At 34.3% G+C, this 23,770-nt stretch overlaps 5 protein-coding genes across 15 annotated transcripts in view; 1 reads left to right on the top strand and 4 right to left on the bottom strand.

Moving 5' to 3' along the window:
- Nucleotides 1–1,220: 1,220 nt before the first annotated feature.
- Nucleotides 1,221–2,990, bottom strand: LOC123312488 (larval cuticle protein A2B-like). Its single transcript, XM_044896938.1, has 3 exons — nucleotides 2,946–2,990; nucleotides 1,606–1,773; nucleotides 1,221–1,544 (listed from the first exon to the last, which is right to left on the bottom strand). The coding sequence occupies exons 1-3, from the start codon at nucleotides 2,967–2,969 to the stop codon at nucleotides 1,245–1,247; spliced, it is 492 nt and encodes a 163-aa protein (XP_044752873.1). The 5' UTR covers nucleotides 2,970–2,990; the 3' UTR covers nucleotides 1,221–1,244.
- A 1,586-nt stretch (nucleotides 2,991–4,576) lies between these two features.
- LOC123312480 (cuticle protein 8-like) lies at nucleotides 4,577–9,069 on the bottom strand. Its single transcript, XM_044896929.1, has 3 exons — nucleotides 8,947–9,069; nucleotides 6,624–6,845; nucleotides 4,577–5,613 (listed from the first exon to the last, which is right to left on the bottom strand). The coding sequence occupies exons 1-3, from the start codon at nucleotides 8,956–8,958 to the stop codon at nucleotides 5,107–5,109; spliced, it is 741 nt and encodes a 246-aa protein (XP_044752864.1). The 5' UTR covers nucleotides 8,959–9,069; the 3' UTR covers nucleotides 4,577–5,106.
- Nucleotides 9,070–10,980: 1,911 nt separating this feature from the next.
- Nucleotides 10,981–13,375, top strand: LOC123312479. Of its 2 annotated transcripts, none has more exons than XM_044896928.1 (4): nucleotides 10,981–11,136; nucleotides 11,805–11,949; nucleotides 12,484–12,708; nucleotides 12,945–13,375. In XM_044896928.1, exons 1-4 carry the CDS (start codon nucleotides 11,061–11,063, stop codon nucleotides 13,330–13,332), a joined length of 834 nt encoding a protein of 277 aa, XP_044752863.1. In that variant the 5' UTR covers nucleotides 10,981–11,060; the 3' UTR covers nucleotides 13,333–13,375. The 2 variants fall into 2 exon arrangements, with proteins under 2 accessions (XP_044752863.1, XP_044752862.1); XM_044896927.1 differs by lacking the exon at nucleotides 10,981–11,136 and adding an exon at nucleotides 11,476–11,672.
- Nucleotides 13,376–13,653: 278 nt separating this feature from the next.
- Nucleotides 13,654–15,324, bottom strand: LOC123312016 (the record flags this gene model as incomplete). Its single annotated transcript, XM_044896185.1, has 2 exons — nucleotides 13,654–14,684; nucleotides 14,996–15,324. Coding segments are annotated over 2 exons (984 nt in total), but the record flags the coding sequence as incomplete, so codon positions are not given.
- A 2,979-nt stretch (nucleotides 15,325–18,303) lies between these two features.
- The window catches only part of LOC123310662 (neural-cadherin), a 303,888-nt gene continuing 298,421 nt past the window's right edge, over nucleotides 18,304–23,770 (bottom strand). For 8 of the 10 annotated variants that reach the window (XM_044894221.1, XM_044894218.1, XM_044894217.1 and 5 more), the window contains 5 exons: nucleotides 23,572–23,761; nucleotides 22,971–23,212; nucleotides 20,737–20,940; nucleotides 20,447–20,617; nucleotides 18,304–19,760 (listed from right to left, as the gene is read on the bottom strand). In XM_044894221.1, coding sequence (XP_044750156.1) covers nucleotides 19,648–19,760; nucleotides 20,447–20,617; nucleotides 20,737–20,940; nucleotides 22,971–23,212; nucleotides 23,572–23,761 — 920 coding nt within the window. In that variant the 3' untranslated portion in view covers nucleotides 18,304–19,647. Of the gene's footprint in view, nucleotides 19,761–20,446; nucleotides 20,618–20,736; nucleotides 20,941–22,440; nucleotides 22,680–22,970; nucleotides 23,213–23,571; nucleotides 23,762–23,770 lie in introns of all 10 variants that reach the window. The other 2 variants (XM_044894220.1, XM_044894219.1) reach the window with 1 other exon arrangement.

Raw genomic sequence — 23,770 nt, forward strand, 5'->3', positions numbered from 1 at the left:
ATCTTCAATGACCAGACGGCATCTCATTATTCGACGAGGGTCAAGCTTTCTTCTCTTTTCGATGTTATCAACGGGGACTTTTCACCGACAATCGCAAGAATCTACCGTTGTAGGTACACACAGAATGAATCTTTATTGTACGCTGCTTCCACGTGTTATATCCTTCATTGTGTCATTTCCCTAGATTCAAACCATATAGGTGAAATCCTTCACATTCAAATGTGTATCTAAGATTTTATATTCATTTTTTGAGTTTGAGGTTTGAGGTTATTAGGGAAAAAATACGATTTTCTTCAAGAATATCCTCAGATCTCAACGTCATTTCATTCCCAAGGTGCCTTTTTTTGAAGGCCCTCAAAGAGAATTGAAGTAATCCACAATTATCGGTCTCTAATAGTTGATTATTAAGTGTAAGTAACAGTGATGAAATTGCATAGCCAACTAATTGAATAATTGAAGCAATTCGAACCACTTTAATGCATCAGTTATATCACATGATTCATATCTTCTGCATATACTATATTAAAAGTACATGGATGTTGCAAATCTGACAAAGTTTCAAACTATTCGTACCTAACAGTTCCAGTGGAAGAATTTTCATTTCAACGATTTTTTCTCGGGATAAAAAGTAAAAGATTTCCTACGAAATATGTCTTCTTCTTTTCAAGCGATTAAGAATCGGTTGTCACCGATGAAATTTCCTGTTATGCAGGTCAGGAAATTTCAACAGTACGACTAAAATGGTAAACAAACACTTCCTGCTTCTTCATTCTACTTTGCTCCGAATCTCCACAGAAGATGCCTCTGAAATTCGCGGTTAGCGCACTCGGAGTGTAATTGATATGTCGGTGTCAAGGATTATTTCTCCATCTTCCCATTAACGATTCAAAGATTTATGATATCACCTTTAATCTAACATAATGAGCTCACAAGTCAGATTGATATCTCCAGGCTTATGTGGAAATGAGAATGTTTGAACGAACGAAGGAAGATGCATCAAGTTCTAGATGTCTTTCGAAGTGAAAGATTTCATACAAATCTTCATTTGAGGATATTTCGCGAGTATCTGTTGATTCTTGAAAAATACAGAGCAGTGGAGTTCTATAAATCCAAATCTAAACATGGCATCTAATGATTGAATTCATTGAGGAATGGAAGAAGATTAAAAGAGAAGATTTGAAACAATCCATTTATTTTCAGAAAGACCAAATCCTGGTTATGAAAACAAAAAACCTAGATTTGTTTCAGTAATGCACACTATGCCCACCATATCCCGCATATGCTGCAGGTCCTGCGTATCCTGCGTATGGACTATGTACGACCGGTGCAGGAGCCTTATGTAAACTCGGACCAATTTTTTTAACCACCGCGTTGAAACCGTTAACATCGTCTGCTGCATATTCCACCACACGTATGGAACCGTCTGGCTCCACTACAGAGTACGAACCTTTGACCACATCGCCATCTCTGACCTCAGATTGGGCTTTGTTGTCTCCAGTCAAGGCGTCAGATACACCATAGTTGTAATTATATTTGGGATGAGACTGTAACAGAAATCGAATAAATTGGCTTCTCTGGGAAGCACTCGAATATTAGGTAACTCACATGATAATCAACTTCTGTACCGTAAGGACCAACAGGGATTGGAATATTTCCACCTGCTAAATGAGCTCCTCCTACAGTTGAAATCCCAGTATGTCCTGCTCCTGCATACGCGTAAGGATTAAGCACTCCAGCTTGAACACATGCCACTGCATAGAGAATCGAAATTGCCTGAAATAAAGTATAGTACTTTAAAACAAAATAAAGAACTATAAGGTAATATTCATATTGGAATGTTTCAAATCCTTCAGTCATTTCATTGGATACGTGAAAAATTAAAACTAAAATTGCATATGCGTTTGATATTTTCATGACCAATTAGTATAGGTACGTTATTATTTCGCAAAACTGCAGCACTGAATAAAGGAACATTTCGCAATAAACTACCTTTTTCATGTACATGCTTCAGATCGGATTTGATCGTGATATATCACCAGTTTCCTCCCAATCACGACTCATGAATGGAGAATTTAATTTCAGCATAGGATTTGTATTCGTCATTAATTATTTCATCGAATAAGATAAAGAATATTATTTGATAAAGAAAACTGACAATGAATTAAACATAAATCAGAGTAACAAAAGCAGTTTTTGGTAGATTGTTGTGAATCTACCCATTCGTGCCAGAAAAAATCTCTCATTTGACTCTTATAATAAAATAAATTAATTTTTCTGCTTGGAAACTGGTGAGAAAATAAAAGCAAGCATCTGAAATATCTTTCGTATCGACTGAAGAAGAATTACTAATGAAGACTTCGAAATTTTTGTCATGAAATATTGAATGAATAGAAGTTTTTCTTGTACAATAATCGGAAATTGTTATTGCTGAACCTGTTTCGATTGAACTCATACCTTTTAGGAGAAAATGTACTTTTTCTAGAACTATAAGTTGTGTTATTTGTTGAACAATTTTTATTTATGGTTCCAAAAATGAATCACGTTATGAATATTGAAGTATTGAGGTGTTTTTCTTTATTTTTTATACCTAACTTAATAATTTACTATTTGTCAAAATTCTCAATTCAGTTCGACATAGTTATCGACTTCTAAATTAATGTTGGGCTTTGAGACTTTGATGAGTTGTGTGATTTAGGAAGAAGAGTTTTTAAATTAACATTAATGCTATTGTCCTCTATTTAAACTGATCGAACTTGGACATTTTGGAATGATGAGGACGAAAATCCAAAAAGAATAAAAACGAACAGCAAGGAAATATAACAAGATGCCATAGTTTAATAATCCAATAACTTCTTCATTTTTCTCAGTATTGGAACCGATCACTGTACAGATCAATTTACAGATTTCACATCGAACAAACAATGAAGGAATAACGATTTTCTTACTTGAACTAATGACATTTTAAGCATCGAACACTGTGGGAAACAAAGTATCTACTGATGCTGCTCTCTTCCCCTGGATCTCTATTTATATCGAAGAGGTTGCAAAACTCTTTCGCTGTTTATCCCAAGGTTGGTGATTTTTTTTCGAAAATCCCATTCCGTTCGATCCATATTGTTCGATCTAATTTATCGGAATTATCTTCTGTAAAAATTCAGGTACAATTCGAAAGGTGCGACCAATTCGAGAACTAAACAAAAGTGTGCTCTGGTTTCTGGATATATTATAATGACCTCAGGATCGTGATAATATCTCGAGTATTGACCAATTTCCACCAACTGCGTTATTAACAGAAAAAAGGATCGTAATCGATTTGAAAACGGTTGAGCTCGTTTAATCCAATAATTCCAAAATTAGTTTTTTCGATATCGTGATACTTACTGCATACTCTACCCAAAAATTCACCAAACTTTTCTGACCGGTTCTTTTTAGATATTGGGGCTTTATGCATATTTTATATATGCATTAACAAACCTAATATTTATCAGGATTTTTATGGATTTGTGAGAATATATTGCGAAAAATACTTCAAATTACAATTAGTTCTTAATTATAAGTAATGTATCGAATGAAGAAAACAGTTTCTTATTTTTGTTGGCTTTTGCCTACGTGGTGAGTGAATTGAGTAAATTTCGATTGAAATTTGTAATAATTGTGATCAGATTCATTTGGGCACTTTCTAAACTTCTCTCTGCTGAAAATGCCTATCGTGAGAAAATTCGCAAATACACAATAGCCTCAACGAATTATAGTAATCGAAATAATTTAATAACACCTAGTCTGCAGTATCGTGTGAACGGAAATTATGATCAAAAGATACATATCTATCAATTCATCATCACTAAACGGTTAGTTGGTCATAGTGAGACAATAATGAATTGCAGGAGAGGAAATCGTGATTGGTCTATTGATTATTTTCTTGAAATTCAATCGTGCATTCAAGCCGTTTATTAAATGTGTAAACATAGATAGACCATCATCAGAGGATTAAATTTAAAATACTTTATTGGAAGGTGATCCTAACTCCGGCTATTTTTCAATATTTGATCCTTGAGGAATTGAAAGAGGAGTTTGATGCAGTTTTCACACAAAGGTTCATTATTTGTCAACCCTCGAAAAAATATCGAATTTTGAATAGAAATAGGAGCGTATTTATGAATGACATGAATAATTTTTATATTCCGTAAGTATTAACCTGTCAATATTTTGGAGATCTGAGAAAAATAGGACCCTATACGAGTGCAGAGAGAAAAATATTAATGCTAGGTTTCAAAAATAATTTTAGCATCGTGGTGGATCTCAATTTTGGAATGCTGTGATATTTGGTTCAAAATCTTCATAAAGGAAGAGCAGAAAATATTATTTCAAAGCCAACGGTGATGTTTTGAGGACAATATGAATTTCAATTCAAATTTGGAATTGAATTTTGTTCGAATAAAGAAGAAATTGAAACTGATTTCATCAATATAGCCTCTGAGGCGCTGTTCTGAACAGTATTCTATCACTGGGCTCTTTAAGGATTCTAATAAATACAAGGACAAACTTGATAGGAAATAATTCGTAGTTCATTTAGAACCTTATTCAAATTTTTATTGAATATTTTTCTTAATACCCTAAATATTACCTAGACTATACAATTACATGACATAAAACTAATTAACAATTATAAAATTCATCAACAAGGTCAACTCGAATATATTAAATATAGGATGAATGGATTACAAACTACCTAATTTGAAAATGTAACTTTGAGTGTTCACAAATAATTCTTCAAATAATACTGAGATTGTAAGTAAAGCTCATGAGGATGGGGTATGTATCTTTACGCTGCATGTTTTAATCGTGGCAATTTATAGAATCCAAACATTTAAATTTTTGAACAAGATAGAACTGGGTCATCGATAATCTTGATCTTTCTGGAATTCCATCCTTAAACCGAATTTATTATACATTTTTTTATTCTTATACCTGAAAAAACGATAACCTCAATCCGTTCAACTAAAACTTAATTTTGACTAGATTCAGTTATAAAATATCCTACGAGTATTCAGTTTGGCAGCATAAGATGCTTATGTGTTTGATTATTTATCGATTACTTATAAGTTTTTAATGGTGTCCATCAGCAGCCGCCTCTCCTTCTCCCTCTGATTGATAATGGGCTTCAGGTTGATAATGGGCTCCAGATTGATAATGAACTTCTGGTTGAGGGTGAGCTTCTTGTTGATATTGAGCTTCAGATTGATAATGTACTTCTGGTTGAGGGTGAGCTTCTGGTTGGTAATGAGCTTCTGGTTCGTATTGAGCTTCTGACTGATAATGAGCTTCTGGTTGATAATGAGCTTCTGGTTGATAATGGACCTCTGGTTCGTATTGGGCTTCTTGTTTATAGTGAACTTCTGGTTCATGATGCTTCGATGGACCACTCTTCTTCACGACTGCATTGAATCCGCTGTGTTTATCGGCTGTGTAGGACACAGTTCTGATAGAACCATCGGGTTCAACGAGCGAATACTGTCCTTTGACAACGTCACCGTCTCTGGTTTCATGTTGTGACTTTATGTCTCCAGTGTGATAGTCTTGTACTCCGTATTTGAAGGAGTATTTTGGCGGTGCCTGAAAAGATATTCATAAATATAGTTGGTCCCAAAGAAATCGCAGGAAATGGTATATATTCTTCCACTACTATAGCTTCAATTTCATTTTATGGTGTATCTTGAAACGAAAACAAATCAGTAAGAAAACTGAATAAAAGCAAGGAGAATTTAGGCCTTTTATTCATTAAAGGTAATAACCCATAACATTCATCCTTCAGTTAGAAAGTTACTGAAGATGCTATACTTTTTTCAACAGATTCTGAACTACTTAAGGAATAGTTACAATCATCTCGAACATGAACGGAATAAGTATAGTGATAGCCTTAAGGCGATAATTAACACTAATTCCGTATCGGAAGTAACGTGCTACTGATTCTCTCAATTGAATAACTATGTTAATATTTCTGCTGTTGAATAACACCTCAGCATATAAAATCTCATAATAATGGTGATCAATCTGATCTTCTTAGAATCATAGCTTTTACTTTCATTCCGCTATAAACAAAACTTTCCACGAAATTCAACATAAACCGACACAACATCTGGCATACGCAAAATTCGTAATGGAATTCGAAGTAGATGTCCATCATACACATTAATTTATTTGTTGCAACTGTATTTGTTGCTGATTTGGAGAAAGCGAAATCAATATTTGTAGTTTCTCTCCTAGTAAAATGAGTGTTACACTGTGTATGTAAATCAAGGTCTATTCACATGAAAAAAGATATATCTATAAAGATGAATATTTGCATATAATGATCAAATTCTTCTATTCTAATCACTGACGGTACAGACACAAAATTCTCTCTGAAATCTTCCCACAATTTCTTTCAATTATTTTTTATAGAAAGTGAAAGACCTTATTATTCGAGGGTGGTTTAAGATTGAACCAATTTCAGTGATCTCGAATAATGAAATAACGCAATTGCAAATCAATTTCAGCTAGAGAGAAAATTTAATGTTGAAATCATACACTCTTCCTAGTTGTCGAAGCCGGGTAGAATATAGATGAACGATTTTAATACTTACGTAGTAATCGATAACTTTCTTATGTTCCTCCTCAGGCTCCTCATGAGCTGACCCATAGTTGTGAGAGGCAACCTGATTCTCATGGATTTCCTCTTGACCACCCTGAAGATCCGGAACATACTGTAAATATTGAACTTCTTCATGTCCTGAATGTCCCTGGTGTGGGTAAAGGGCTATGGGATAACTTGAAGCTATGGCACCAAGGCAGAGACATATGATAATCTGCAAAAAAAAAATCAAAAGATTCCTAAATTGTTTGGTGAAAAAACAGTTTGAACACTCAAGCACTTCAAAACAAAGCCTCTATATCAAAATTTGACTTGAAAGGGTTGAATTTTACTATGCAACAATGTTATGTCATAATTTATTTCCCAAGAGGAAACCATTTATTCTCAAAATTCTGTTTTTTTACTTTTGCATCACTATGTACGTACATATCACCTCGATAATATTTCAACAATCTCTGGTTCGATCAAGTGAGAAAACGAGAACCCATTATTCTATTGTCTAGCTGAAGCGTCTAGCTTTATCTGCATAATAATGAAATCTGAACGAAAGTTTTTCTCTGTTTGCTATTCGAAACACAGATAGGAAGCAATTAGGTGCGGAAATTCAAATGCTGGTCAAGTCATATCTCGATCTCATGAATAAAGTCAATTGGATTTCATTTAAACTGGAATCACACATGTGGAAAATTGGGCTTTTTACGATTTGAAACATATTAAACCAGTCCGTCTATAAGGAGTTATGATATAACGTTACTAGGTAACCTAATTTAATTATACTTAATGAGGGGTAATTTTGATCTTGGGAATAACGGATCAGAATTATGAAACTGAGAGTGTTTTCAGATGTTATCCGAATGAGACTGAAGCTAGTAAAGGTACTATTATACTGTTTGTAAGACACTGTTGAATTATATTTAATTTCTTTAATGGTTGGCTCTAGTTAATTCATATGGCACACTGTTAAAGTTTGATACAATGAAGCACAAAGCAGTTCTGATGGATTTTTTTACTGAACCTCTAAATTTCAAGAGTATTCGGCCAAGTTTCCACATCTTGAAAGCCACAAAATCATTCACTGAAAAAAATATGCTCATTTACTCGAAATACTAAATGAAAGATGCTGTTGTTTGCTCATACACTATACAGGTGAGCTTATACTGAACAACGGAAAGTAAAACGAATCAAATCATTTCTTATTTAATTACTCAAGCAACTTAACTTACTTAACTATCAAGATTCTCACTTTCCACAATTCCAGACAATAATTGGATGAAAATAATATTCATTCCACCCGGTTTATCTTCGAAAGTTCATAGCAATAAATAAATATTCTGCTAATACTAGGAAGAAACGGTAAAATGGCTCCGCAGTTAATGACCAAAAGAGTTTTAATCAATGTGTTGAAATTCACATTGTGATTTCATTATGCCCATAAATTTTTGATGTACTGTATTTATTTGGTGTACCTATTATCATTAGTGATGATTTCTTTCACTTCGATTTGATGTACTTTCTTTAATTTTGATGAATGAGCAATTAACAAATTGAATATTATACGTTGAAATTGTATTTTCGAGTTTGAGAATAAAAAGAATTAAGTGGTATCGAAACCTGGTGCTTAGTTTTTTAGACTGCAATAATTTTTAATTGAAAGTTTGAGATATTTTCTATTCCTATTCAAATTATGCGGAACTAGGCATTTCAGTTTCCTGGCCATTTGATTTACGACATTGGGTATTGATCGAAAGATGATGAATATTGTATTATGAATACAGGGTCTTTATAAACAATTATGAAATCGCAGTGGGCATTTAAATATTCTCATTTTGTACATTTTAACAATTTTGACGGTTTTGGATACAAAAGGTACACGCAATTTTATTTAGAATCGGGATACCTGATTTCTCTTCAAGTGCAATTGAAAAAACAAAAATGAGAGTTACTGCCAATTCGAAAAAATCCATGAGTTTTTAGCCGTTCGGCAAATTATAGATCTTGTCTTTCTAACCTGGCTACACTGTAATTCCCAATTTTGAATACAGACGCGTATATTTTTTATAATTGAGTTATTTAAATTTCACGCGTTTGAATGTTTACAGAAAATTTCTACCCGAAAACTACCAAAAAATCGTTGGCGAACCGTGGTGTTATTTTTCAATGTATCGAAAAAAATCAAAGGGAAATATTTCCGAAACGATGCTCTTCCTGTATACGAAAAGATAATGATTCAAGAAAGACAATTGTGCCGAAATTTTTTTAGATCCGTTCGTGATATATCTTCAAATGCTCGGAAACATCCCATGTGCTAATCTTACCTGTACTTTCATGATGCCTTATTGAAACCTGAGGAAGTGCACTGGATGAACACAATTTGCTGAATGATAGAGAGAAATTTCAGTATACTTATATATGCTTTCTTCTGCAAGTATGGAGAAAGAGGGCAGACTGAAGATTACCACTCAACAGACAAGGATGAAAGTAGGTTATTAGATCTACGTTATAGCGTTCGATCGGATATACAAAATTTCATTAAATCCTGACTGTACACATGGATCTCAATGATGTGCTATATGTTATACAATAATAATAAATGGTGCATTAAATTGTTCGATGACTGAATTCTATTAAAATACCTCACAGATATTTTCAAATGGCATTATTGGAATAAATATTGAACAGTAATGCGATAGAGAGGACTGTATTTATTAGGTAAGCTTCTGTTGTGATTTTCTACAGATAATCAGGAACATTTGTCCGATGAATTAGAACAAAATTATATCAAGCACATTGGGGTATATTTTACTTCATTATTTCCGAAAACCCCTCAACATCAAGCATGAAAAAAAAATTAAATTATATTTTAAGATATGCAGATTTTGAAAAGGACATCTTGAAGAAATCGATGTTTTGGCCAGAAGTTCCTTCCTCATTGATAAGAGGAGAGTCGATAGAAAATTCACGAGTTTTCTTTAACAAATCTGCCCTTTTCAATGGATATTTTTATTCTTGGAAAGCACTTGAGATGGATAGATAGATTGCCTTATTAAGGAATATAATTAAGAGAAATGACCGTGGTCAAAACATAGCGACAAGAAGGATTGCGAGAATATGGCCAAGGTAGATTTTTCAGATTTTATTTGAAAAACCTGCTTCAAAGAAGAAGTTATGATACAAATTCTTTATAATTCTCCTATTAACCTCTTCTATTAATTTGTATTCACAAATATGAACAAACAACAAGAAGAAGAGAAAATCCAGCTAATTCAAGGAATATTTCCAAGCTTTTCATTTCCTCGGATACCTACAGATACAGAATATTAAGCTCCTTTTACTTCCTTCTATGTTTCCGAAAATTTGAGAACGATTTGAAATCTCACGTTAAGTTGGGTAAAACCGAATAACACGATCGTGTTAATTTGAATGAACAACGACTATTTCATTCAGCAATAGAAAGGTTTAGTCACGTCACCAAGGCTTCAAAGTGTCATCGTTAACCAGAAGTACTTCACCTTTACTGCTCTATTATGTGAGTGAAATTAGTAATAAAAAGAAGAAAACTGTGTCGAGAAGAAGTTCTAACAGCGACATTGATAAAGTAAAGTGTTCTGCTTCTAGGACACTGAGGTTTTTTTATAAGTATGTTTATTTAAGTGTTTCTGAAAATATTATATTTTCATCCTTTCCTTATTCATTTTATATATGCAGAACATGTCCTTTCCTTGTTTTTCAAATTGTCCAATTTATAGAACCAACGAATTGATTGAAATCCTCACAAATTTAGGGTAGTTGATTTCGAATGACGTTATTCTATTTATTTTTCATCACTTTTAAAAAATTTTTTCCCCAGGAAGGCATATCTACCTGAGATTTTTCGAAATTATACCTCATGACTTCCTAATCAAGGCGCCTGTGCAACACACGTCCATTCTCGTGTTCTATTAAGTAACGCAGATTTAATTATATACCATCTATCAATGTTCTTCTCGGTATTAATTCCATTGTTTTAATTATACATGTCAACACAACTATAACGCTATAAGATAGTGTTTCCGTATGGGTTTCGTTTGAGGTGATAATTTACTCTAAATCATCTCTGAGTTAGGTTTGCAGCGTTTTTTAAATTTATTAACCAATACTAAGAGTCCTAAGACACATTGACGGTTCTGTTTTATCTTTGCGACAAATCGATACAGATAGAGGCTGCATTCGAGATAAGTGATCCTTTCTCCACCTACTACATCCTTGATCGATATAACTACCTAATTTACGGTACATTGTCGTTGCTATCGCTCCGAAAAAACTTCGAAATCAACATTCGCGAGTCTTGTAACAGTTATCAATTTGGATTAAGACCAGAAGCGATCATTATGTAAAAATCATTGGGGTATATCCAATATGCACCAGAAATACGATGTGTAAAATGTAAAGCATGCTGTGGATTGTTACGTTGTGCGGTAAAAGTATTTGCGAACATTTGGAAAGTGAGGAAATTCCGTTTTTGAATGGTAATAAAACCACGTGTGAACTTGCGATGAATTTGAATAGGAACGTTTCGATGGGAACTGTAGAGAGCAACCCGTAAGAACTATTTCATTCTTTCTTGGTTCTGCCGATTATAAGATCAGAGGATTCTGGTACCAAACTTGGGAAAATATAGAGACGATGCCTTAAATTTCAATTTGCCACTCGATTAGATCACAATTCATATTTCTCATTCTCTGTTACTTTTTTTTACATTGCAGTAAACATCATTGTGGATTTACGATTTATATTATTACCATAGAATGTGATTTTCTTCGCATATTCTCTTAGAACATAGATACTAGAACCCATAGAAAAATAAACGTCATTGAATTCCAGTACTGTCATTTTTAAATTGAATTGCAAAGATAAATTACAAAATTTCAAATGGCTACATCTTTGGCACATAGAACTCTGCTCGAGTGCCAATCATGTGGGAATGCATTTCCCAAAGAAACACATCATGATAGGGACGATCATTTTTGTGATAACTGTAAGAGTAACGACTTCTCATTAGCAGGTATCAGTTGTGAATTCTTCTACTTCAAAATGCAGAATATTGGATATTTCTCAACCTATTTGTTACTACTTTATTTTAAGAACTTTCTAAAACTTTAATCATCACTATCATTCTCGTTTTTTGTTGTTGCAGAGAAAAGCGTTAGAATACAGGATGATGACCACTCCAGGCATGGAAACTCATCGAACAAGCTATTTCCAAACCCAGAAAAATTCCAGAGGAGAAGAGTTTCCTCAACATCTTCGGTTTCCCAGACAAAGAATTCCATATCCAAAAAGTGAGTGGAATTATGTAAATATAGTACTATCACACATGAAGATTGAAGTATATACAATAATGTTTGAAACTATGATTAAGCTTCCTTCTTTCCGGTGTTCTCTTTTTCTTCTAATGAACTCCTCTAATCTTTCATTAGAAAGAATACGGCACTATTCTTCCTTGTGGTGCTACACCTCTTACAACTGTCTTACCTGGTTAATTAATTTATGTATCAAATGAAAGTCTAATTATAATGAGCATTCGCTCCATATAATATAGTTATCACTCATGTGATAACGAAATTCTGCATCTACAATTAAAATTTAGTGAATATGGAAGCTTTTATTGTGAGCATATCAGCAATTCATTCAGCAAAACGTATAATAAGATTGGACAAATGGTTGTCGAAAATCTTTATTTTGACTATTTTCTCCTGTAACCAAGATGCAGTGGATTGAGGTAGCTCAAAATTCAAAGAATCTCTAGCACACCCTGAACTACTATTCCTCTAGTAAATATCGTATAGAGTTAAAATATTTGAATTTTCTTCCAGGCCCCTGAAGTGCCCCTATTTGGACTGTGGGAAATTTGTAGGTGTCTTTGACATGAGCGCACATTACAAATACGAGCACAAAGAAGTTCCTATTATTTTCACACACTGCGATGCTCGAAGCGCACTGGAATTCTCTCCTAGAGATATCAAACGTGGTGGAGTTCGAACGATGCTTTTACTGAATTTGGATGATTTTCCTGCCTGTGGAATGAGTGCACCATCAACGTGAGTTTATCACCTTTTCAACAAATATATCTCACTGAAAACCTACATAGGTTATTCTAGAAATTTGATTTTAAAAATTTTTCGAATAACTGAGGAGAGTTAGGTGATTTTCATAACAGTTATATGCAGATAAACTATGAAACTTGTGTAGATACGATCAGAGGTGATCCTTTTATTTCCGTATAACTATCTTCTCAACTCTGTATAATTAGATTTAACTGGACTTTCTATTCTAGGGCTGTTTCTAAAACTTCGAGTTCCTTCCCGAAAGAAAACCAAACTTTACTTGTTCTTGCCACGAAATTATCTGAATGTGATATGGATGAGAAAATTCGAGAAAAAGGCAGAAGGCACAGAGCCGAAGAACCCAAAGATACAGACGTATGGATATTTTGGTTGGGATTAAACGTGTCCACCAATTTATCTTATACTCTTGCCATTTCTACATTGGATAACGAAATCAGGTTGAAGTACTTTGGCCCAGTTGTACATCTGGAAGAAGATCCTGTGAAACTTTGGGCGAACGGCAAATGTTTACTACTGAACAGATTTCAGATAGAAAGGATGAGTGAAAATTTCCATAAGAATCTCAATTTGGACATCATCATCTACTCTGACGAATAAATCTAAAGATTTTTCGTTTCAGATTTTAATAAATTAACAAGAGACATTGTAATCTTGACAAGTTGACTTTCGCATAAACGGGGGAAACCATGGTCAAACCATAGACATCTCTATGGGTCAATCAGACCCAGAGACATCTATGGAGTACCTATTCAACTAAAAATATGGAATTGATGAGGTGAGAGGTCATTATTTTCTGCATTGTCGATAAACAACAAGTAGCTTATGGGCAACTATTCCAGAAGTTGTTTTAGAGTATCAAATTTCATTTAAAAGGAAGGGTTTTGTATAAACCTACTAAAATGGGGAAAAGATGATTTTTCACTATTCAAAATCGTCCCTCGCCTCAAAATCAGATCGAAATTTAGGGTAGGGTATTGAAAAATCTATCTATATGATTCCTCAGATTTATTCTTCCATACAAACATAAATAAAATAATAAATTATTCATTAACAATATATACAGTTTGAAATCATCTCGTTAGGTATATAGTTTATATTTGTTATAGTCCATAATGGAAGTACAAAATCGAAGATTGGAAATTTCTATCTGAACCACGGATTAAACTCCTGAGAGGTACTGCAAATTGAACCTATAAAAACTCCATGATATCAATGATTTCAAAATTGACTTCCACTGCTATGTTTCCATAGACCCAGTATAAGACTGTTTTCATCACACTTCAATATGATATGATCATAGTTTATTTCTTTGAACATAAGGTGGACTAGGAAACCTTTTAGATGGCATTTTCAAATTGAATGAACTCCAGATTCTGTAATTTTCTGTCGATTCATAATTCGCGTGATCTCTCACTGAATCATCCTTCGGTTCATTTTTGGATGGAAGTTGAAAATTAGAAATAACAATGCCATTATCAGCAGAAGAATCGATTTTTTGGATATCGTCTGTCTTGTTATGATTTTTCTGGAAAATCAACTGATTGCTCAAATTTCCCGGTTTGTTGAAATCTGGGCTATCCAGAATATTTTGTGGATAATAAAACGCATTGCTCTCTTTTTCCGAATTGAAGTTGGAGAACGGTTCTTGAGGTTTGGAGGAAGGATGATTTGTCCCTCCGGCTTGATTTTGGTTGAATCCTGCACTCCCCAAAATATTCTGCGGATAATAAAATGCATTGGACTCTTCATGAGTCAAGGGTTGATTTGCATGATTGTTATTCGATGTCTGTTGTTGGGTTGGCGTTCCTTCGTCCGGAGTTACTATTCGAAGAGATGATAATGCTTCTACTTTTTCAGCCTCTTCTTTTGGTTCCTTTGATTCGTGATTAGACGTCTCAGAGGTCTCGGGCCTCAAGAAACTGAGTTTCAAAGGATTTTCGAAACTTGCCCTGAAAAAATATCGATATTGTTTTAGGAAAGGATATGCACTTGTGATTAATGAATTGGGAAGTGTGCTCAAAATGTGCTGTTAGGAATCAATGAAAAATTTTAGGGATCATTCGAAATACTGCTGTTTTCACTTGAACCTGTTAGATTATGGGATGATCATGACAATCTGAGCCTTTTTGATTGAAACAATATTATTTTTTTTTGGCTGAACAGTTATTTATGATATTAGCTCGTTCCAGGAATGTTGTAGTGAAAATTAAGGAAAGCAAAAGAAAATTTCATGATAAAAAAATAGAAATATTAAACGAACCTGTATCCCCTCTCATCAGCTATGTAAGTGACCAAGAACACATCGCCATTTGGTTCCAAATAACCATAACTGCCTACCACGCTTCCATTAGCTAGTTTTTCCTCATTTCTGAACTGAACATTATTGTTCTCTGGATCTTCGATTTCGTAACCAAAAGCATAAGTACCGTACCCTTCTGGTTCTCGATAATTGTAATCAGTCCACTCAACAAGGCTCAGTTTTCCCTTCCTGTCTCTCAAAGGTATAATGGCCCCATCTCTTGGTAGAACGCAGAAACAAAGTGTCTGTGCAAGATAAATTCCAATGAAACATTGTTCTAGCACAGCTTTTTAAAGGAGCCTCTCAGAGACAACTTTTTCTATGGAGCCTCTATAGACGGCTGAGGTTCTAGCAAAGGCAATTCCAGTGAGGGGGTTATGAGAGGGCCCTTTGAGAAATGATTTTATTTTCCATAGCATATATTATGATCATAAAGATATTTATTTCATATCAACAAACACTTTACAGAATTCCAAATATAAAATTATCTCCCTCTCTGAAAATCACTCCTGGAATGGCCTATGTCCTAGAACCATTCGTTTTGCTAGGGGACAAAGAACTGATAATTTCTGTTAGAATATGAGATTTGAAAAGTTTCTTGATAGATAAATAGATAATGGTTCACCAAAGATGCAACAAAAATGGAGGAAATGATTCCTGATAGTTATTTTTGTTTATACTTGCGATTGTATTGCTAAATAGGTAATGGAATCACATGTTAAAAATAATTATTCCGAAACATCGGTATGGTTTGTGGAACAAACCATAAATTACCTAGAATCGATGTGGGTTGACCCATTTATATTCGCTATTCTCCTCGATGATTTATTTTCTGATTGATGATCTTTTTAATTAAAACTTCGTCAATTCATTTACACCCACTTCTACATTTTTTCGGAATGGGATCAATTTTGGCGAGTGGAAATCGATTGAACTACGTTCATTAGCTGACATAGAAACGGTTGAATTATTCAAATCATTGAATTTATGAGCAGAACGAAGTTAATTGTTACTTTCTGGCAATTTAGATACAATCTTCGAAATTGGGGTGTATGACAAATGAAACGGGTTTCACAATAACATTTTGTGTTACTAATTCAGACATTTATATGTTATCCTGATGAATTTTCGATTTTCTTCACATTCAATAATCGGAAACAAATATTGTTGAAGAAGATACTAGTATTCCTTTGGCAACAGCAAATTTCCACAAGAATGTGGAAAAAAGATCATTTTTATTGTCACTCCAAACTTCATCATCAAGGCTCTAACAATTTTTATTTTACTGCAAGAAGTTACATGCAATATTTCTACATTTTTAACAATAGTGTATGAATTACCGAATAGGTCCAAAAAAGTACTTACCCAAACAATTATATTTCCATGAAACATTTTCCAGCACTTTCCCTACGTACCGACTGAGTCTATAACGCATTCGTAATTTTCATTCGATGTGGGAAATTTCACAAGAGAAGGAAGGGATATGAAGGAACGAAACTTACCAAAAGGTCAATGTTAAGGTTGCTCATCCTCATTTTATACCATATTTCTCCTACTTAATTTTGGACCGAAGTAATGATACAGTAGAGGTGGTAATAAAAGCAAAGTTGATGGGTATGTCCATAAGACATAAGAATCCTCAATCTCGAAACATGTTATTACCGCTTTCGTGATTTTTGTAAACTGCAGAGCAGTATCGACTATGTTCAACTGTCGATTTGGGAGATAGTCACGCAAAGCGGAGGTGTATATAGCCTTTTCGTTTGAAATTGGTTCTTGAAATAATGCGATGCCGCCTATTGAAGATCATTTGTTTTAATTTCTTGCTTCAATTGGTGTCGTTTGATATCAACAACCTTTAGAAATGACTTCAGCGTAACATATCAAAACATATAAAATGTTTTTGCCCGCTTGATCCTAGGCATTTTGCTTGAATAATTTAATATCTGTAATTTTATGAACTTTGAGCCAAAAATAGTCAAGAACGATAGATGAATCGTAACTTCCGAAAGAAAAAGCTTCGGTAGTCACTGGAAAAATCTGCTTAATGTTTTCGGAATTATGACCATCCAATTTTTTTGGAAAAAAAAACTGAGCCTCAATAAATAGTTTTCTGATATTGACTAAAAACAATGCAAAATTTAGCGAGGATCGCATATCGCTAGTAGAGCGTATATCAGAAACCAATGGCGCTCAAATTTTGTACAAACCTTGAAGACTTAATTTATATTGGAGCACTCGTCTGCCACTCGATCGATTTTGTATTTTCAAACATATTAGAAAATTTGTTTTCTGTGATCCAAGCAGATTTGGGAGAGTTCAGTAGTACCCGAATGGGCGTCCGCTTTGGTTATGAATTTAAACAAGCCAACAGAAGCGCTGTACTCCATCAGAGCTCTTCTCATTTCTTCAAGTATTTTTGATATTTCGAATCGATTTAATGATTTATTTTTTATCATTAATTATGGAAAACGCCAATAGCACTTCGCTATCTTATTTCATTCTGAAATGAACCGAATTTTTTTAATATGACGAATAAACACGCCAACTTTCTCAATATCTTATTCATATTTATCGATTGACTCACATCCTAGAATTATTCTCAATAATTTCCTTTATTACAATACAGTACAGTTATCGGTTTTATACGCTATAAAAGCATAATTTTATTACTATGAGTTTTACATTTACAATTTTTTTTGGGTAGCTCACATTCTTGAAGATAGAACATTGTCCCGAGGTTGAACTATCCATGTCAGATGAAAAAATATGCTCGTTCATCATGAATACGTGGAGATTCATGATAGCCTGAGGAGAATATAAAGCAATAACTACGGCGGTACAACTTTTTTATCTTCCTCCCACAAAAATGTACCTCATATTTATATTCTGCACGATGTAGGTTGAAGTTGATGAATTTTTAATGCCATTTTCTCACAAATTGACTCAAAAAAACAATCTGGATCGATCAAATGATAAGAGATTTTTTTGAAACTAAGAATAAACGTTCCTAGATTCTAATTCTATATTAGACCAATCCAAAATATTGAATTTTTTCGAGACGATTCGATGTGTTGAACAGTGGAAATTTCAGGTCCAAAATCAACATATCAATATTCAAGGAAATAAAAAGTTGCTTAATGCCAAACTTCGAAGGGAGACAAGACCGGCCTTGCAGAGTTACTGAATTTTGAAAAGTCGTGCCTTATTTTGCCACATTTTGTGTTTTTTCATTTTTGAATTCAGGTTGGGATGAAAAAAACATGTAATATTTCTCTAGGAGTTTTATTCAAGTCATTATAATCTGAAATTATTTCTTTTAGAAAAAAGGTACATAAATATCCTACGAACTCATCATGACAAAACTCGAATAATTTACAAAAAAATCACTAGAAATCACTCAACTAAAGTCTAAGAAATGAGTATTTGAATTGACAGAATGAGTATCGACAAATGATCGCTGAGTGGTGTTTATATGGTGCGATTTCATAAGAATAGTTAGGTATACATCTTTAAACAATACACAAGTGCAAACACATAATATTAATTATAGTTACACAGCATTCAATTTCATTACATTTATATTAGTTATAATAATTGGCACTGACGCACAACCTTTCACTCATCTTTACCCATTTGATCCATGTTTTTACACAAACTACAACAAAAAGAGTGAGCGCCAAAATAAGGGGTTTATCATCAATATGGCAACATATGGTGCTCGGTTTTGTATGATCACGATTATTATGTACATCTAAAATTGCTTCATCTGTAATGGGTTACTTCACATTGATTGTATTCTTGATATGAATTTTCATTTCTTTATTGAATTCTCGCAGCAATCTTTCATGATCAAAATCGAAAGTGAGCAACATGATATAAAATAATCCATCACAGAGAAATGGTGTGATGATAAAAACTCACGTAGTCCAACTTGCATTCTTCCACGCACAATCGACTAAATCTAATTTTTAAAATTGACCTATAAATTAATGACTTTGCCTACTATCAAACTGTAGGAATACTGGCTCAACGATACATGAAAATGGATAGGTAATCATGTGCTTTACAAATCAAATATATGCAACATCTCGGCAAAACTCGCTGAATCTCTCCGGTTGAAAGTACTCCATTGAACATGCAGGATAGTTAGGTACTACTTAATAAAATAGTGGCAGTGGGTTGACAAAAGAAAGTTGGGAGGCTGCTGGAATCCTATCCTCTTTCCGTGACAGGAGAATTACCCGAAGAACCGAACGCACGAGTCAATATAAAATTCGTTGCTTAATAAATAGTTATATTACATCTTAGGACGATACATATATAAGATTCAAATCTTTGGTAATAATGGGGCACTCGCTGATTTCGATTCGATTCCTGACGGGTGTTCCCGATGAATCTACGCAATTTACACGCAGTGGTAACTTTGATGGAAAACTTCTGAACCAGCAATTCTGGGAATGAGAGATAACACAAGTTTTGCCCATATATAAATTTTCTACAAATTATTTATATATGCAGTAAAACTGCGACAGTCTTATCGAGCACGTAAAATACGTGTTAAGCGATCTGGGGTGAAGGAATATGTCTTTCACAATTAACTCAAACGCACTTTATTCTTCTTCCAGCTCAGTCTCACCTCCCTGCCCATACATGTCCGCCAGCTTGTCGAATCTGGGACCCCACGCTCCTAAGTAGTCGTATTCCTGAGTTTCATCGTCAGTGCCTGGAATGAGTCGAACTATAACGGTGTTTTTGTTTACGTGAGAATCATCTACACAAATGAACCTACTGTGCAGTATTTCTATAGCAAAAGGGCGATTGAACATGCTACTTTTTCGATATATTCAATTCATGTACAGTATGAGTCAGTGGATTCTGTGGTTTATTACGAATTGAACCATCAATATGATAATATTTTTCACGGGCTATCCAAATATTCTATCGGAAAAACTATCTACCATGGGTATGAAAAGATAATAAGTAAGGAAACACATAAAAAAAATAATTCTGAAAATGCGACTGGTTTTCAAGATAGAATATTTCAGAGACAATTCCTGATATTTTATCGAAAAAGGTGTCCATATATGATAAACAAATAAATGAATTTCGAGTGATTGGAGAAATATTGAGGACCCCAAGTTCATTAAATGTACAGCGCCTGGATAAATTCATCAACTCTTAAACGTAAATATTTCAGGGTAGAAAGTGTCTAGGTCTAGATTCCGAACATTTCTTTGATGTAAGAGTTGACTAACGTTATATATGAACTATCCAAGCCCTTCTACAAAATCTTCAGCTGTGTTATGACATTGTAGATTCCCCAATTGTGCTCATTTCAAGACTACGGGACAACAGCAATGATGCCAAATACTCGCCTTGTCATATTTGATGTTTAAAACTGAAACTCACCGGAAGCCAAGGAACTCAGGGATCCTGCTGTGCTGCCGCCACCTTCGTAGGCGTAGTTCCTTAAATCGTCGAAGGGCGGCGCGTTTGGATCGCTGTCGGCACGTTTTTTGTGCTCCTCGATGAACATTCCAACGTTTGGCTCAGGGCCCAGTCCAACTCCCAACATTGAAACTGAAATTCGAAAATAAATCATAAAAATATTGAATACAAAGCATGTAAGTACCATTGGTCAATTAGCCATTTTATAAAAAAGGTTCTTATATTGATAAATAATTTTTTTGTGTACTCACATCCTAATTTTGGAGGTGCTAATTCTGGAAGAGGCCCACCAATGGGTATTTGGAGGGGAGTTATATCGAAAGCGGTCATGTCATCTTCACCACCGCCTTCATCATCGTAGTTGATGATATTTTCTCTGACATCGTCATCGGGTCCAGGATATTTAATATGCGCTTCTCTTCTCCTATTGTACACCACAAATACCAAAACCAAAACTGGAAATTCATATGAATTATTTTAGTCAATGGATCGACACTTGATCAGAATCATACCATGTTGACATCAACTCTTCATTCGACTCTAAGACATCTATATCCAAATTTACGGCAAAACTCGTGAAAATTGTTGTCAAAATGGAATGGTTTGAAGAAGGCAAGCACAAAGATGAACAATGTGGAAATATTGATAATGAATGATTTTCTGGTAACATTTCAATAAAAGCGAGGGATGCAATTAGACGATATTCACAATTTCGTTTTAATGCTCTAAAATGGGGGAAATAAGTGTATTTTCTCTTCGACTAATAATAGAGGTTCGTGATTGATGGCGAAAATACTTGAAATTGTGTTCAATAGATTTCCAGGAAGGATATAAATTGACAGGAGAAAATTTCCAAGAATATCACACTAATGAGCTCCTCATAGTTGCGTTCTTAATATATCTTCCAAGAAGATTATAAGTCGACTGTCCAATTAAATCCAACAAGAAACATATTCATCTTCTCCTATTGGGATTATTCATTCGAATTCCGATATCCATAGCAGAATAAAAAGTAAACAAGTTTGGGAAACATTTACTGGGATTCCATAATGAATCCTGAACGAACGAGCACTTATTCTTCAAGAATTTGAGGAGAGATGTTGCCGATTTGAGTTTCCAGAAATTTACTAAAAAGGCATCCAATTTACTGAGATCAATATAAGTATATCGAGTGGTTTCAAGAATGAACCTTTCAAGGAGAGCTCACCGAATATTTTCAGATTTCATATCATAATAATGGGATTTGTGAAAAACCTTCAGAGAAAATTTTGTAAAAGCACATATCCGACTGATATCCGTGAGGAAATATGAAATATTTAATATCACGTGCTTGGTGCAATTCGAAAATATATTTTTCACAATATCTCCATCATTGAACTCTTCAGAGTTTCAAGTCAGATGCAGCCTAAAAGAAAAAAAGAGTTCGACAACATGCAATTTTACGTAAGGACATGATAGAATATGTTCAATCGCCTGTATCTATACTATTTGATATTTAATCAATAAATTCCATACGATATATTTGAATTTTTGTTTTTTGTTGATATTTTTCAACGTTCTCCGCATGTGTAACATCAAAATAACTTTCTTTGTCCAAATTGTCATTAAGGATTATATCAGTTTCGATTTTCTCTCTTTGAGTAGTTCATTCATTATATTCTTTAATTATTGTTTGATGTACTTCATTATCCATTCAGTATAGAAAAATGAAAACCAGTTATCAATCATAATCAACATTAGGCAAGCAATTATAATTTACATTATCGAACATGCAATGAACCATAAACGAGCATAAGTTGAAATTTTCCTAATAATGAGAAAAGATATAAGTATAGAAACATCTTTGTCAAATGCCTGAATTATTCACGCCATAATATATTAAGGTGAGTACAGATTATTCAAAACGTTGTCAGAGATGTTTCCAACTGTGAATTAGTTAAGTTTGAGCACCTTACCTAATAGCACCAACAGACAAATAACTATGGCCAGAATAAAATCTTTGGACGGCATAATAGCACCTGACATAGCTAACTCCAACTCGCAATGACCCCCAGTATATCCATCAGGACAAATACATTCATATCTAAATGGGGGTTCATGGTCTTTACAAATACCTCCGTTAGTACAGGGTGTCCATAAGCATTCGTTGACATTAGTACAGCCGTTATCACGAAATTTGTAACCTTGCGGACATCTATGGATCAACAAGCACAATTAAAACTAAGTACTCACCAAGAATTTCTCTGCTTCGGCACTGAGATTTAATGTTTGGAGACGGGGCTAAGGGCTAAGCTAGGTGCAACAACTAATACATGCTTAGTAAAGTGCGAGAAGTGAATGAACATCCAACCAAGCAATGATAATAATCGAACGCAGAACAAATTCGAATTTGTTCTCCGATCTCTACGTTTGTGAGGTGATACCCTAGTGCTAATGTTAGCTAAATCTAAGTAAACCTAAGTTATTCCTCAGTAAAGATGCTCACTTAGAATGATGAGCAAGCAAACCAAAATGGCCGCCAAAGCTCCCATGCTCAGTTTGAGTGTCTGACCCTCCTGGATCAATTCGCAGTTCTCCCCCCAGAACCCGTCGAGACAGTGGCAGCGGTACCTCAATTGAGGTTCCAGATTTATACAAGTACCGCCGTTGAGACACGGCAGATCCAAACATTCGTCTTTGTCCATGCAGTCTTTGTTGTCGGGAGACATAACTCGTCCCTCACCGCAGCTGTGTTACAAAATAATCGGCATGCATGAGAAATCAGTTTCTTTTTCACGAAGCAAAATCAGACTACAAGAAGAAGCTTTTTCACACTTCGACAAAATCAAAGGAAATAAGAAAACCATAGAGATAAAGGAGATAAATCAGAGGAGATATTTCTACAGAAGAAAAATAAATCCTGAGAGTTGAGTGAAAGGTAAATAATAAGCTGAAATGAAAAAGAATCTACCAACATATCGGAAACTAACGGATTATACTCAGTGCCTGGGCTAATTGAAGTAAATTAAGATTTACAGTTTTGAAACAAAATAATTAAATAGTCATCATTGGATTTCAATTATAGACAATCTTCTTGATATACTCACGTGCACTCATAATCATTCCAAAGGTCGACACATTCGAAGGGATCAGGACAGATAACATTGGCGCATGGCTTATTCGATGGACAGCCTCTCTCTAAGTTACGCGCCATTGTTGCTTGACCCCACTGCGTTCCATTCATGGCTGGTGGAAGAGGAAGATGCTTGCCTTCCAGTCGTATGTCATCCAGACATCCTAAAATAA

Source organism: Coccinella septempunctata, chromosome 4 (assembly GCF_907165205.1).
Source record: "Coccinella septempunctata chromosome 4, icCocSept1.1, whole genome shotgun sequence".
Lineage (NCBI taxonomy): Eukaryota > Metazoa > Arthropoda > Insecta > Coleoptera > Coccinellidae > Coccinella > Coccinella septempunctata.